This window comes from Delphinus delphis, chromosome 1 (assembly GCF_949987515.2).
Source record: "Delphinus delphis chromosome 1, mDelDel1.2, whole genome shotgun sequence".
Classification (NCBI taxonomy): Eukaryota; Metazoa; Chordata; class Mammalia; order Artiodactyla; family Delphinidae; genus Delphinus; species Delphinus delphis.
In genome coordinates, this window is record NC_082683.1 from 103613733 (window position 1) to 103631383 (window position 17651).

The 17651-nt window shown below is 36.8% G+C and overlaps 1 protein-coding gene across 1 annotated transcript in view; it reads right to left on the minus strand.

The window, feature by feature from the left end:
- SPAG17 (sperm associated antigen 17) overlaps positions 1-17651 on the minus strand; it is a 218614-nt gene that overhangs the window by 108269 nt on the left and 92694 nt on the right. The window contains exons 16-18 of the mRNA XM_060009438.1: positions 14921-14982; positions 14249-14362; positions 6490-6644 (exon numbers count right to left, since the gene is read on the minus strand). Coding sequence (XP_059865421.1) covers positions 6490-6644; positions 14249-14362; positions 14921-14982 — 331 coding nt within the window. The remainder of the gene's footprint in view (positions 1-6489; positions 6645-14248; positions 14363-14920; positions 14983-17651) is intronic.

Genomic DNA, 17651 nt, shown 5'->3' on the forward strand with positions numbered 1-17651 from the left:
GCAGTCTACCTGAAAAAGAATTCAGAGTAATGAGAGTAAAGATGATACAAAATCTTGGAAATAGAATGGAGAAAATACAAGAACCATTTAACAAGGACCTAGAAGAACTAAAGAGCAAACAAACAATGATGAACACCACAATAAATGAAATCAAAATTTCTCAGAAGGAATCAATAGCAGAATAACTGAGGCAGAAGAACAGATAAGTGACCTGGAAGACAGAATAGTGGAAATAACTGCCACAGAGCAGAATAAAGAAAAAAGAATGAAAAGAATTGAGAACAGTCTCAGAGACCTCTGGGACAACATTAAATGCACCAACATTCAAATTATAGGGGTCCCAGAAGAGGAAGAGAAGAAAAAGAAAGGGACTGAGAAAATATTTGAAAAGACCATAGTTAAAAACTTCCTTAATATGGGAAAGGAAATAGTCAATCAAGTCCAGGAAGTGCAGAGAGTCCCATACAGGATAAATAAAAGGAGAAATATGCCAAGACATATATTAATCAAATGATCAAAATTTAAATACAAAGAAAAAATATTAAAAGCAGCAAGGGAAAAACAACAAATAACATACAAAGGAATCCTCATAAGGTTAAGAGCTGATCTTACAGCAGAAATTCTGCAGGTCAGAAGGGAGTGGCAGGACATATTTAAAGTGATGAAAGGGAAAAACCAACAACCAAGATGACTCTACCCAGCAAGGATCTCATTCAGATTGCACGGAGAAATTAAAACCTTTTCAGACAAGCAAAACCTAAGAGAATTCAGCACCACCAAACCAGCTTTACAACAAACGCTAAAGGAACTTCTCTAGGCGGGAATCACAAGAGAAGGAAAAGTCCTACATAAACAAAACAAAACAAGTATGAAAATGGTAATAGGAACATACATATTGATAATTACCTTAAATGTAAATGGATTAAATGCACCAACCAAAAGACACAGACTGGCTGAATGGATACAAAAACAAGACCTGTATATATGCTGTCTACAAGAGACCCACTTCAGACCTAATGAAAGATATAGACTGAAAGTGAGGGGATGGAAAAAGATATTCCATGCAAATGGAAATCAAAAGAAAGGTGGACTAGCAATCCTCATATCAGACAAAATACACTTTAACATAAGGACTATTACAAGAGACAAAAAAGGACACTACATAATGATCAAGGGATCAAACCAAGAAGAAGATATAACAATTGTAAATATTTATGCACCCAACATAGCAGCACCTCAATACATAAGGCAAATGCTAACAGCCATGAAAGAGGAATTTGACAGTAGCACAATCATAGTACGGGACTTTAACACTCCACTTTCACCAATGGACAGATCAACCAAAATGAAAATAAATAAGGAAACACAAGCTTTAAATGACACCTTAAACAAGATGGACTTAATTGATATTTATAGGACATTACATCCAAAAACAACAAAACACACTTTCTTCTCAAGAGCTCATGGACCATTCTCCAGGATAGATCATATCTTGGGTCACAAATCAAGCCTTGGTAAATTTATGAAAACTGAAATCATATCACGTATCTTTTCCGACCACAACGCTATGAGACTAGATATCAATTACAGGGAAAAAAATGTAAAAAATACAAACACATGGAGGCTAAACAAAATAAGCAGGAGATCACTGAAGAAATCAAAGATGAAATCAAAAAATACCTAGGAACAAAGGACAATGAAAACATGATGACCCAAAACCTATGGGGTGCAGCAAAAGCAGTTCTAAAAGGGAAGTTTATAGCAATACAATCCTACCTCAAGAAACAAGAAACACCTCAAATAAACAACCTAAACTTACACCTAAAGTAATTAGAGAGAGAAGAACAAAAAAACCCTAAACTTAGCAGAAGGAAAGAAATCATAACTATCAGATCAGAAATAAATGAAAAAGAGATGAAGAAAACAATAACAAAGATCAATAAAACTAAAAGCTCGTTCTTTGAGAAGATAAACAAAATTGATAAACTATTAGCCAGACTTATAAAGAAAAAGAGGAAGAATCAACAGAATTAGAAATGAAAAAGGAGAAGTAACAACTGACACTGCAGAAATACAAAGGATCATGAGAGATTACTACAAGCACCTATATGGCAATAAAATGGACAACCTGGAAGAAATGGACCAATTCTTAGAAAAGCACAACCTTCTGAGACTGAACCAGGAAGAAATAGAAAATATAAACAGACTGATCAGAAGCACTGAAATTGAAACTGTGATTAAAAATCTTCTAACAAACAAAAGCTCAGGACCAGATGGCCTCGCAGGTGAATTCTATCAAATATTTAGAGAAGAGCTAACACCTATCCTTCTCAAACTCTTCAAAAATATAGCAGAAGGAGGAACACTCCCAAACTCATTCTACAAGACCACCATCACCCTGATACCAAAACCAGACAAAGACGTTACAAAAAAAGAAAACTACAGGCCAATATCACTGCTGAACATAGATGCAAAAATCCTCAACAAAATACTAGCAAACAGAATCCAGCAGCACATTAAAAGGATCATACATGATGATCAAGTGGGGTTTGTCCGAGGAATGCAAGAATTCTTTAATATATGCAAATCAATCAATGTGATACACCATATTAACAAATTGAAAGACGAAAACCATATAATAATCTCAATAGATGCAGAAAAAGCTTTCAACAAAATTCAACACCCATTTATGATAAAAAAAACTCTCCAGAAAGTAGTCATAGAGGGAACTTACATCAACATAATAAAGCCCATATATGACAAACCCACAGCCAACATTGTTCTCAATGGTAAAAAACTGAAACCATGTCCATTTAAGATTAGGAACAAGGTTGCTCACTCTCACCAGTATTATTCATAGTTTGGAAGTTTTAGCCACAGGAATCAGAGAAGAAAATGAAATAAAAGGAATCCAAATTGGAAAAGAAGTAAAGCTGTCACTGTTTGCAGAGGACATGATACTATACATACAGCATCCTAAAGATGCCACCAGAAAACTACTAGAGCTAAGCAATGAATATGGTAAAGTAGCAGGGTACAAAATTAATGCACAGAAATCTCTTGCATTCGTATACACTAATGATGAAAAATCTGAAAGAGAAATTAAGCAAATGCTCCCATGTACCACTGCAACAAAAAGAACAAAATACCTAGGAATAAACCTACCTAAGGAGACAAAATACCTACAGCAGAAAACTATAAGACACTGATGAAAGAAAGTAAAGATGATACAAACAGATGGAGAGATATACCATGTTCTTGGATTGGAAGAATCAACATTGTGAAAATGACTCTACTACCCAAAGCAATCTACAGAGTCAATGCAATCCCTATCAAACTATCAATGGCATTTTTCACAGAACTAGAAGAAAAAATATCACAATTTGCTTGGAGACACAAAAGACCCCGAAGAGCCAAAGCAATCTTGAGAAAGTAAAATGGAGCTGGAGGAATCAGGCTCCCAGACTTCAGGCTGTACTACAAGGCTGCAGTAATCAAGACAATATGGTACTGGCACAAAAACAAATATAGATCAATGGAACAGGCTAGAAAGCCCAGAGAGAAACCCATGCACATACAGTCACCTTATGTTTGATAAAGGAGGCAAGAATATACAGTGGAGAAGAGACAGCCTATTCAATAAGTGGTGCTGAGAAAACTGGACAGCTACATGTAAAAGAATGAAATTAGAACACTCGCTAACACCATACACAAAAATAAACTCAAAATGGATTAAAGACCTAAATGTAAGGCCAGACACTATCAAACTCTTAGAGGAAAACATAGGCAGAACACTCTATGACATAAATCACAGCAAGATCCTTTTTGACCCACCTCCTAGAGAAATGGAACTAAAACCAAAAATAAACAAATGGGACCTATGAAACTTAAAAGCTTTTGCACAGCAAAGGAAATCAGAAACAAGATGAAAAGACAACCCTCAGAATGGGAGAAAATATGTGCAAATGAAGCAACTGACAAAAGGATTAATCTCCAAAATTTACAAGCAGCTCATGCAGCTCAGTATGAAAAAAACAAACAACCCAATCCAAAAATGGGCAGAAGACCTAAATAGACGTTTCTTCATAGAAGATATACAGATTGCCAACAAGTACATGAAAGGATGCTCAACATCACTAATCATCAGAGAAATGAAAATCAGAACTATAATGAGGTATCACCTTATACCAGTCAGAATGGCCATCATCAAAAAATCTACAAGCAGTAAATGCTGGAGAGGGTATGGAGAAAAGGGAACCCTCTTGCATTGTTGGTGGGAATGTAAATTGATACAGCCACTATGGAGAACAGTATGGAGGTTCCTTAAAAAACTAAAAATAGAACTACCATACAACCCAGCAATCCCACTACTGGGCATACACCCTGAGAAAACCATAATTCAAAAAGAGAAATGCACCGTAATGTTCATTGCAGCACTATTTACAATAGCCAGGACATGGAAGCAACCTAAGTGTCCATTGACAGACGAATGGATAAAGACGACGTGGCACATATATACAATGGAATATTACTCAGCCATAAAAAGAAACAAAATTGAGTTATTTGTAGTGAGGTGGATGGAGCTAGAGTCAGTCATACAGAGTGAAGTAAGTCCGAAAGAGAAAAACAAATACCGTATGCTAACACATATATATGGAATCTAAAAAAATAAAGAGGTTCTGAAGAACGTAGAGGCAGGACAGGAACAAAAACTCAAATGTAGATAATGGACTTGAGGACACAGGGAGGGGGAAGGGTAAGCTGAGACGAAGTGAGAGAGTGGCATTGACATATATACACTACCAAATGTAAAATAGATAGCTAGTGGGAAGCAGCTGCATAGCACAGGGAGATCAGCTCGGTGCTTTGTGACCACCTAGAGGGGTGGGGTAGGGAGTGTGGAAGGGAGACGCAAAAGGGAGGAGATAAGGGGATATATGTATATGTATAGCTGATTCACTTTGTTATAAAGCAGAAACTAACACACCATTGTAAAGCAATTATACTCCAATAAAGATGTTAAAATAAATAAATAAGTAAATAAATAAATAGAAATCCCGAAGAGTCTAATAACCATGACAGAAGTTGTATCAGTAATTAAACATCATCCCAAGTCCAGATATTCTTATTTGGAAGTTTTACCATATGCCAAAGGAACATATAGTCTTAGTCTTGCACAAACTCATTCAGAAAATCAAAAAATAGAAATGAAAAAGGAGAACATCCACCCATTAATTTACGAGGCTAATAAAATCCCAATACGAAAGCCAGACAAGAACGTTTAAAGAAAGGAAAATTACAGCTGAGTCTTACCCACGAATACAGGTCCAAATATTGTAAATAATCTATTAGCAAACCTAATGCAGTAATTTATAAAAAAAGATATCATAATGGACAAATTGGATTTTCACAAGAATAAGGTTGAACACTAGGATATCGATTAATAAAATTTAGCACTTTAACGAATAAAAAAGAACACCTAAATTGATGTAGAAAAATCATTTGATATGATTTAATAGTTACTTATGATTAAGAACTCAGAGCAAACTAGTAACAGGAGGAACTTTTCTAACCTAATAAGGAGTATTTACATAAACCCTACAGCAGAAAAACAAAAGCAAAAACATACTTAATAGATGAATATTCAAAACCTAGAGCAAGACAAGGATGTTCTCAAAATTGTATTGGAAGTCCTAGTCGGCAAAGAAATGAAAAATATAATTACTGGAATGAGAAACAAAACAAAGAAAAGCACAGTTTAACATATTAGCTTGGTACATCTGTTGCGTGCCTTAATTTTGAAAAATCATCTCATGACTTTAAAATGTGTGTTCCCATGTATGCACACAACCTATTTCCCCAATTATTATACAGGACCATGTTCGTCCTATCTTTCTGTATCCCTTAGGACTAAAACAATTCTATACAAATAATAAATACTGAACATACATTAACCAGTATTGAAAAATAATGAAAAGTCCTCATTATTAATAAGGAGAGAAAGCAAAATTTTAAGTTAGCAATGGAATAAGGATCTGGGAAGAAAAAAAAATCACTGATTCCTAGAGGCCTCAGTTTGCTGGGAACCTGACTGCATGTGCCACTCAACTGCCCTACTTTTGAGTCTTCCCTAGATCAAGTGGAGTTACCACAAACCAGCATGCAGAATGTCATGTTTTGTAGTTCCTACTTTAAATCTTTCAGAGGCTGTTTTATTGGAGTCTAAATGAATCAAATGTAATTTAGTAATATCCCCACTAGATTCAATGGGATAGGGAATGACATCTGTCTTCCTTGGGGAGATAGTTTCAATGCCTATCACAGTGCCTGGCACACACATTCAACTTGGTGAGCTGAATTGAATCTATAGTATCACACAAATGTTTTTATCAAGTTTAACCACCCAGCTTAGGCTATAAGAACTAAAAACTAGGTAACTAGCAAACTAAGCTAAGACAACTAACTAACCAAACTATCTAAGTTGGTTACCTGAATCCAACATTAGAGTGAAGAGCAATGTTCCAATGTTCACAGTGCAGACGTTGCAAATTCATTGGATTATGAAAGACCAACAGTAAAGCGTTATCTTGGGTGTGGTAATAAGAATCAATACACTTGTATTGCTGATTGGCTTCTTGAAGAACCTGAAAATCAAAACAAATCCATTGTTGTGTCTTTTTATCCCAAGAGAAGGGTCTCCTGCTAGGGCATTTCTCTGCCCCCTTCTTTTTCTCCACTTATCTCCATGATGTTAGTCAAGGTGAGACCATAGATGGCAGACGTTTTCAGGAGCATTTTAGCAACTTTTAAAGAAAAACAAATCCTAGGCTAAAGGCATAGAGGCATTTGCTCAAGTGTTCTTCATTAACGCTGGGAGATAATAATTAAGTCTAGGAGTTTTTTATTTAACGTTTTCCATGCCTTCATATAGATCATCTCATTTTGTCATCATAAAAGCCCCAGATAAATAGGTATGATTATTTTTTCCATTTCAAAATATTAAAAGCTGCATTTTTCAGCATCAGTTGTGGCCAAGAGGGGATAAGATACTCGTCCAAGAATATGGAGTCCCTAAGTTCTGGTGCCAGGGCTCATACCAGTCTTTCGACTCTACATGTCACATTTCACACTCCACACAGTGCTCTCCACTACACCACGCTGTAGTACAGAGACATGCTGTGAGCGGTCCTCCTGATATTGTTTCTACATGACTTCTATCCCTGGCCCTTTCCAAAACATTCTATCTTCAGCATTGCAACTGCAGCCACAAACAGAGGGGCAGAGTAGGCAGCTCGCTGTCCTGTTGCCTTTTCCTTATGCCAATCAACATAAAGAAATATATGCATAGGGAAAGCAATTAGACAGCTGTGGGGTTTTGTTTTTCTTGTCTATATCAATTCGGTGGTGGCAGCTTTCTGTTCTCTACCTTTCAGATGATCTGAAGGCATGGAATTGCACATTATGTCAGGAAAGGACTGTTTTACTTTTGCTTTCAATTTTACACTGGTAGCATAACTAAAATAATATATGTACTTCCCCAATCTAGTCCCTTCTATGAGTGTCTTTATGAAGTGGCATTTAAATTTTTACATCTGTTCCCTGAGAGCCAATACAAGAAACACACATGTGGTAAATATTTTTGCATTTAAAAAATTTTGCTATGTGGGGTGCTATCCATTACTTTACTTTTTTTGGCAAATTCCTTTCATATTTTAAGTCCAAAAAACAAATATTTTTATTTCTGATGAACCTGTATTCTTCCTTGTATTAGAGAGCTCCACAATCTTTGTGTTTCCACATTTACTTTGACTGCTGGGGTAGACATCTATTAAGTATGTTTTTGTTTTTTTGTTTTGTTTGCTGTAGGGTTTATGTAACCTAATACTCCTTATTAGGTTAGAAAAGTTCCTCCTGTTACTAGTTTGCTCTGAGTTCTTAATCATTAGTGACTATTAAATCATATCAAATGATTTTTCTGCATCAATTTAGGTGTTCTTTTTTATTCTTTAATCTGTTAAAGTGTTAAATTTTATTAATAGATATTCTAGTGTTCAACTTTACATTCCTGTGAAAATTCAAATTGTACATTATGTTTTCTTTTTTTTTTTTTATAAATTACTGCATTTTGTTTGCTAATAGCACTAAGTTTCTCAGAGCTGTAGCTGTTCTTAATATTTGATAAGCTTTCATACAATGTATTTCCTGTCCTTTTTAAAAACTTGGCCACAGCACTGTAAATCAACTATACTCCAATAAAATAAATTTTAAACACTTGGCTTTTACCTATTTTTCTGCATTAATATTGTTGTTCTCATTAACTACTTTTCTCATTAAAAATGAAGACCTACTATGTGCCAGGCACCATGTAGGTTCTAGAAAAACAAAATGAACAAGATAGGTAAGATTTTTCTCCAAAATCTGATTAAGATTTTTCTAGAGAATTCTGGAGTTCAGAGATGTGTGTCTAAGAAGATGAAATTGATGGAACATCTGATATGGACAGAAGGGATTGGCATGGACCAAGAGTGGAGCAGGCTGATGACTAGGAGGATATTACAGTAGATGGAGAGGATGGTACTTGAATTAAAGTAGGAGCAGTGGAGATGGTGAAGAGCTTGAAGATATATTTTGAGGTTATACCCTCAAAACTTGATGGATCAGACATGCAGGACAAAGGAAAAGCTGAAGTAAGGAATGACTCTTAGCCTTTTGGCTTGATGGTGACATTTTCTGAGATGGATGAGGGGAGAAACATGCTTAGGTGGGAAAATTATCTGCTTCATGTGGGACACTAAATATTTAAGAGGCCTATCAGAAATTCAAGTGGAATTTAGAGGTAGGGACAGTAATGTGGAGCTCAAGATAGAGATAATTTGGAAGATAAAATTCTATGAGTCATTAGGGTTAGACATATATAATAGATGAAATCATTAAAAGAATGTTTACAGAGGAAAGAAGACAATTCAGGACTGAGACTTGAGGCACTTCAATATTTAGATGTTAGGTGGAGGAGAAGTATTAGACAAAATTCCAAATGGAGCACTGAGGAGGAATCCAGTATGGTGTCTTGGAAACCAAGAGTGAAGAGTGTATCACAGGGAATGGATCAGCTTTGTTGATGAAAAGGTCAAGGAAGATGAACAGAGATAAGTGTTCATTTAGGTTTGGCAGGACAATTATGTGTGACCTTGAAAAGTGAAGCTTCATGGAGTGGGAAGGACAGAGCTAAATCAAAATAGTCTGAAGTGAACTTCCAGTTAAAAATGGAAGATTAAACACATGTACTCCCTAACCCCTCAGTAAAGGAACTGTAAAAATTTTGAGTTTTAATATCACAAAGTTGAAGGCCACAGAAGAGGAGACAAAGGCAACAGCATTTTAGAAGGTAGAAAGCAGAAGGATAAGTGGTAACAGATTTAGCAGAACATGGAAAGCCAAATCCTAAGAGTAGTTTTAAGAGAGACCAGACGGAACTTTATCTGTGTGCAGAAATACAGAAAGGCTTAAGAAATGGCAGAGTGAGGTACCTCTGAAAGCGGAGTGAAAGTGGCATTGAAAATAGGAAGTCTTTTAAGAAGCCTCAACAGTCCTGAGCAGCCGGGGGACTGTCCATCTCCCACCTCAGCAGAAGGGAGATTTATTACCAACACAAGGTGACCCTGTGGATTCTAAGAAGAGGGACCCTAGGCACCACTGAAGGAGACCTATACCACAGAAAAAAGAGAATTCTGTAAAAGTCTAAATTGGCATGGTCCAAGAGAAATATAAGGTAAGCCACAAATGTGAGCCATGTGTGTAATATAAAATTTTATAGTAGCCATATTTTATAGTAGCCATATTTTTAAAGAGGTAAAATTATAACTGTATGTTTTATTTAACCTAATATGTCAAAAATATATTATCATTTCAATATGTAATCAATGTAAAAATTGCTAATGAAATGTATCACCTTCTTTTTCAACTAAATCCTTAAAAATCTGGTGTGCACAGCATTTATATAGCTATACTTATGTAGTGTATAGCCTACTTACAGCCCATCTCACTTTAACTCGCAACATTTCAAGTACTCAGAAGCTACATGTGACTAGTGATTACCACATTGGACAACGCAGATCTGGAGGTTGAGTGGGAAGACACCTTAAACTCTTTCCCTCTATCACTCAGCTCTTAAAACCCCGACTGGTAAGTTATATCTTGAAGATAGGAGATTAGATTTTTCTTTTTTTCCTGGAGACTCTAAATGGCCCAAGAGTACAGAACTAATACTTTAACACTGATGGGTCTCCCAAGAAAACCCCCCAGCCAAATTACCCAACAACGAAGTCCAGTTGTTGACAACTTCCCTCTACCCTGACCTCAGGTAGCACTTCCTATCATATTTTTAGTGTCTCATTAATATGAACAAAGAGGCAAATACCACTAGATATTATTCTCCAATATGAAAAATGAAGATCTCCCCTCCTCTCCTCCAAAAAACAAAAAATTAAAAAAAAATTTGAGGAAAAGAGACGATGCAGGGAGAAGACACTATGACTTCAAAGGACTTTAATATCCTCATAGAGATAAGAGAAGATATGGCACCAGGGAATGTGAACAGTGTGCTCTATAAAGGTAATTTTTAATTATAAATAGAACTTAAAGAAATTAACATTATAACAACAGACACAGAAGACCCAATAGAAAAATTGAATGAAAGCAGAGCCATATTTCCAGAATAAGAAGAAAAGGTGTTGTAAACTAGGAGGGAAAAGGTAAAGAAACTGGAAGTTCAGTCCAGGAAGTCCAACACCAGAATAATAGGAGTTTCAGGAAGAAAGACTAAAGAAAACAGAGGGGAGATGATTTAGACTGATGATTGTATAACATTTCCCAGAATATAAAGACAGGAGTCTCTGGATTATACTGGGCTCCCCAGTACAATATGAGGAATAGAACCACATACCAAGGCACATCAACAGGAAATCTAGAACACTGGAACAAAGAGAAAATCTTAAAAACCTTACAGAGAGAAGAAAAAAAAAAAACAGACTAAAGTGATCAGGAATCAGAATTTCATTCTTTTTTCTCAAGGACAATCTGGAAAGCTAAAAGACTATTGAAGAATGCCTTCAAAATGTCAAAGGGAAATACTTTTTTTTTTTTGTGGTATGCGGGCCTCTTACTGTTGTGGCCTCTCCCGTTGTGGAGCACAGGCTCTGGATGCGCAGGCTCAGCGGCCATGGTTCTTGGGCCTAGCCTCTCCAAGGCATGTGGGATCTTCTTGGACCGGGGCGCGAACCCGTGTCCCCTGCATCGGCAGGCGGACTCTCAACCACTGCGCCACCAGGGAAGCCCAGGAAAGTACCCTTTAACTTAGCATTTTATGTAAAGCCAAACTGGCAGTCAAATGTAAGGATAGAATTAAGATACTTTCAAACATCCAATGCCTCAAAAATTTATGGAAGCAACTTGAAGAGACGGTCCCCTACAAAAAGAGTAACCCAAGAGAGAGGACAACATGGGATTCAGAGGACAGAGTATCTAACTGGAAATAGAGGCAAAGGATGTGGCCATGATAGTGAAGGGAGATCGCAGGACCACAGCTGTGCAGCAGGCTTTCTCTGAAAACTGGTAGAATTTTCTTTGCTGCTTTGTAGCTTCTGGCAGTGGCCATCAATCCTTGGTGTATTTTGGCTTGCATCTGCCTCATTCTAATCTCTGCCTCTCTGGTCACAAAATATTCTCCCTGTGTCTCTTTGTCTTTACTTGGTATTTTCTTCTTCTTACAAGGACGTCAGTCATATTTGATTACAGCTCACCATAATGCCCTCATCCTAACTTGATTTCATCTTTTAGACACCCTAATTCCAAATAAGGTAACACTTTTAGGTCCTGGTGTAAGGATTCTAAAAATTCTTTTCGGGGACACTGTTCAACACATAACAATCCATACTGTGGCCTCTCAAATTCATATCCTCCCGATATGTAAAATATATTCACCCAATCCCAATATCCCTCAAAGTTTTAACCCTTTCCAGCATCAACTCTAAGGCCCAAATTTTACCTAAATATCTTCAAAATCAATTATGGGTGAGACTCAGTTCCTGGTCCCTCCTTGGGCAAAATTCCTATTCATGTGTGACCCTGTGAACCCAGAAGACAAGTAGAGGGCAAGCAGAGGTTGAGAGCACACAGGAAAGGCATTGCTTAGACAACAAAATTGATAGAATACCTGTTAGGTCTGAATGGATTGAAAGGAGATTTACTCTTTGGTAGAGAATTTGGGGGGTAGTAATGATAAATGAATAACAAACTAAACAAATGAAAAGGAAATGTAATCATAGAATACTATACAGTTCAGTTGTGAATAGTTTTTATATAATTGAAATAAGGTAAATCTTGAAATCTAACTAAAAATTATGATATAGTTAACAGTGTTGGAGAATGGCAAGGAGAAATGCTGCTGTGAGGGTAGGAGTGTATGAATGAATGTATGTGCACGTGTGTGTGTTTGTGTGTGTGTGTATGTGTCTGAGTGTGTGTTATATGGAGGGTGGGCAAGCTGTCTTCTCAAGAAGGAGTTAATTGATGATGATGCCCCAAACTAAAACTAAGACTAAATATACTTGTTACTGAGAGACAATTAAGTAACAAAAGAAACAGGTAAATACCTGGAAGATTTTTACCTCTGGGAATTTTGGCATGGGAGTGGGTGGGAGCTGTTATTTTTCGTAAGACTCTTTATACAATTTTTTGGCTTTAAAAATATGTGGATGATTATGGAGAACAGTATGGAGGTTCCTTAAAAAACTAAAAATAGAACTACCATACAATCCAGCAACCCCACTACTGGGCATATACCCTGAGAAAACCATAATTTGAAAAGAGTCATGTACCACAATGTTCACTGCAGCACTATTTACAATAGCCAGGACTTGGAAGCAACCTAAATGTCCATCAACAGATGAATGGATATAGAAGATGTGGCATAGATATACAATGGAATATTACTCAGCCATAAAAAGAAATGAAATTGAGTTATTTGTAGTGAGGTGGATGGGCCTAGAGTCTGTCATACAGAGTGAAGTAAGTCAGAAAGAGAAAAACAAATACCGTATGCTAACACATATATATGGAATCTAAAAAAAAAAAAAAAAAAAAAAGGTTCTGAAGCACCTAGGGGCAGGACAGGAATAAAGACACAGACGTAGAGAATGGATTTGAGGACATGGAGAGGGGGATGGGTAAGCTGGGATGACGCGAGAGAGTGGCATGGACATATATACACTACCAAATGCAAAACAGATAGCTAGTGGGAAGCAGCCGCATAGCACAGGGAGATCAGCTCGGTGCTTTGTGACCACATAGAGGGGTGGGATAGGGAGGGTGGGAGGGAGGCTCAAGAGGGAGGATATATGGGGATATATGTATATGTATAGCTGATTCACTTTGCTATAAAGCAGAAAGTAACACACCATTGTAAAGCAATTATACTCCAATAAAGATGTTAAAAAAATGTGGATGTAAAACTTTGATAAAAGTAAAATTGAAATTAAAAAGATAAAACCAAAGAGTACAGGTTTTTGCATAAAATGTAAAAGCAACAAGAAGTTCATTTTAGCGTTACTCATTATTTTGCATAGTGGTTAAGGGCACAAGTTCTGGGGCTGGATTTCTTGGGCTCGTATCTTGCTTCTCTCACTCATCAGCCATGTGACCTTGGACAAAAGTTACTGTTGGTCAAGGTGTCTCAGTTTTCTACTATTTAAATAGTTTCTACTTCACAGGATTATTGAAGAGATTAAATAAGCTAATAATACATATTAATCATTGACTAGCATATGGTAAGTGCTCAGTAAATGTTAGCTATCACAACTTCCATTGACCCGTTAATTGTATCAGAAAATACTTGGAAATGTTGCGAAAACTGAAGAGAACTGCCAGGCAATATGGGGGAAAATAAGGTTGCTTCCCAATGTCTTACTTTTATTACTATGTTTTTTTAAAAAAAACATGTGCAACAGTCATGCATATCTATATTTTTTTCCTTAAAAGACTTTATAAAAAACATCCTTTTAGAAAGTATATTTTAAACTATTTTGGGCATGCAAAGCTCAATCTGGGATTAAACTCACTTTATAGGTGAAGTAAATGGGAGTATTGATCTGAACTAGATCTGAGAGTGACCTAGAAGTGAACTGTTCTAAATCACACCATGCCTCTCCAGGCCCATCTGACCATCTTCCACAGACTCACAGACCATTAATACCTGAAGCAGAACTTCTGGCTTAAAATGTTCAGTAAAACTCCAGTCCATTAGATTGCGTTGCTGCATTTTCTTTATGTCCTCTAACTCTGCTTCCACAGTCATCTTCTTGGGTTTCTAAAAAAATCATAGGAATCCAATTTCAGCCTTAATTTGTTTAAGTCCAAACGGAGCCCTCTTGGACTCCATCAACTAACCAGCATGCACTCCATCTAATTGGGGAAATCTGCATATGTATAAATCCATATGGCAACACTTTAAGAGAACTGCTGCCAGAAAGAGTATGCCTTTGACTTTTTTTTCATGGGCAACATAATCTAAATATTTTTATTGTTAGGTTATACTCTTCTGAGTCCTGTTAGCAATTATAGGCAGGTTTTCTGAACTCACTTCAAGACAGCATTAGTTCTACATGGCTGTATGGTCAGCAGGTGTTCGTGACGTTGCCAAGCCACACTGTCTAGAGAGGAGCATGGAGCCTGGAAGTTTTGCTTGAGCGGCTGGTGAAATTAACTCCTTTCTCTCCAGTTGGAGCTGGTCAGGGGATGTCTGAATAATCCCTTCTCCTCTAGCATCAGCATTCTCCTGCTAAGCTTCTCTCTCTCCTTTTTTTAGTTCACGGTTTTCTCAGATCATCTTACTCGCATCTACACATTTATAATAATAATTTCCTACCTTTTCAAGAGGATCAGCATTCGTGACCGCTTTATCTTTGATCTCATTGTTCATGGTCCGCTCTGTAAATCAAAGACACCAACATCCAGTTGTGTTTGGGCTTTGTTCTCATTTTAGTCAACGCTGTGCATTTTTGTTGCCATATGATCTAGCTTTCTGTGCTGAAAAGGTAATTCCTAAAAGGCATGTTTCATGCCTCCAAAAAGGTGTCTGTGTCAATAATTCTCAATCAGTGTCTACCTAGAAAAATTATGCTAAGTCCTTTGAAAAGAACCCAGCTTCCTATACAATACATTCCTAAATCATGTTAGATAGTCTGCCTTCAGACTGTATGGCTCACTTCTAACAATGTCCCTTTACATTACAAGCTGCAAATATTTACTGATTAAACTATGTCAACTGCTCACTACACACTGTTGTGTCTTGTCATGCTGGCAGCTATCACAAAGGCTTTTCAAACTTCTTGGTCATATCTTATGGGTGACAAACTAGGACAGGGGCAGGGGATGTATGGAAAGGATAACTACCAGATAAAGGCAACTCCTACCAGAAAAAATAATACTATATACCATCTTGTAGAGTTTTTCCATTCATTAATTGTTTATTAATTTTAAACCCATTTAATGGGCATCTGCAGACTTACAGAGTTTTAAAAAGTTAGTTAAATGAATAAAATGAATCGGGAGCTGGACTCCACTGCCCCATACCATGGACCAATGTGAGTCACGCACATTAGTTCTCCCTGTGACCAAACAGTAGACTTATATGATAATTGGGATTGTGATATCCTTCTTGAGTACCGAGCAAACAGCCATATAAATGGACAGAGAGGAAACAGAATCATGCTGTTGATTTCTGAATCACCATGCTTCAGTAATTACTAAAGTTAACAAATGTTACACAGAAGAGTTCCATGATATATGTTTCACGTGGATAGACATCTTTACTGTGAATGTCTCAGAGTTTGTAATATGCTCTTGTGACTGTGAATCTCTAACAAAGAAATGGATAAAGTACATAGCATTTTCCAGATCTGACCAAAGTAATAGAGTAAGGGTGTGAATCTTGTAACATACCTGTCATGCTGCTGAATAACAGCCAGCCGGACTTTTTATCACCCTTAGAATAATAGCAAATTAATCCCTACAAAGTCATATATGAAATGGCTCCAGCTTAACTCTCCAATCACATCTCCTTCCACTCTCCCTTGCTCATTCCACACCAGACTCACTGGCTTGCTTGTTGTGTCTTGAAGTTTTTGAACTTGCTTTTCTCTGTCTGGCATGCTTTGCCTTAGATAGTCATCTGTTTCAAACCCTTACTTCATTCATATTGCTGCTCAAATGTCACCTCCTCAAAAGCCTTCTGCTTCTTATCCTGCTTTATTTTTGATCATGGTATTTATCAGTGCCTAATAATATTTGTTTATGTCTGTCTCTCCATATCAAATGTGAATTCCTGGAGAATAAGAACTTTATCTTATTTTCCCTAACTGTATTCTGAGCAACCAACACATGCTAGGAACTCAGTAAATATCTATATTTTTTGATTGAATGAGAGAAATCTATACCATATACTGAAACTGGAAATAAATACAGGGCCATATAGAGAGAGAAGAAATGTGGAAGAAATCCTACAACAAAAGCTTATTTGGGGGTAAGCATAAGATTTGTTTTCATTCTGTGGCAAAGAGAACCATATCTGGGTTTCTAGAGGGAGTAGTTAATTACGTCTAAGCAGGATAGGTCAATGTTTTCCTTGCTTTTAGGAGCATAGCTACTTATATCTTTACTGCTAGTTCCATCTCGCCTTGGGCTGGTGAGGGTGACAGCATGAATGTTCCATTTTGATTTAGAAGAAAACTATAAAGACAATTCAGTATTTATATAAATACAGCCACTCAAGAGAAAACTCAGGCCAACTATAACTCTAAATAGACCATGATGTCCCATGTGTCCTTGAAGCAATTGATATGAAATCTGTGGAATAAAAATTATTCTATTCTGTGGGCTGCCAGATTTCCGGGAGATCTGATATTCCCTCTTGTGTCTAAGGATCCAGCAGAAAAAAGTCTCCAGTTTAAAAAATATGTTCTAAAAATTTGTGCACCAGTTATTTTGTCGAAGGAAAGAACATTCTAAGACTAATGTGAACTCTCTATTTAATAGTAAAGCAAGAGTCATTTTTTCTTTCTTCCTGATTTCTCCCTTCAACCGCATAATCCCTTGACAGTGTGATTCAGTAGTTTTTGACACATCTGGAAATGGATGCATTCTCATTCCTTTGAAAAACAACTTTCCTAATCTGTTTTACTTTAGAGATAACAAGATCCCTCCGCAAAGCAGTTACTTTATTAAAAAAACACCCAACAAGCATAAAGGGCACATCTAAACCTATAGCCTCACAGTTATCAACTCTCAGGTTTTTCATAAATATCCAATAGGCCCTGTCAAGTTCAAAAACAGTCTCAGATGGATGTTTGGTTGAGAAAAGCACAAATACTCAGCTCTTCATGTCCAGGAACAGGCTTTTATATATATCTGATGCTAAGATGGTTGTGCAGGAAATATATGAACAATTTCTCCTTTGTTTAAAGAGATCTAAAGTCGATGCTTTAGAAATGTGACTCAGGGTTAGGGGAAAAAGCAAAAAAAGATTAGCAACAACAACAAAAAATTCCCTTACATATAACAGCCGCACTGAGGAACCAAGGCTCAGCTGCCCTCCCCCA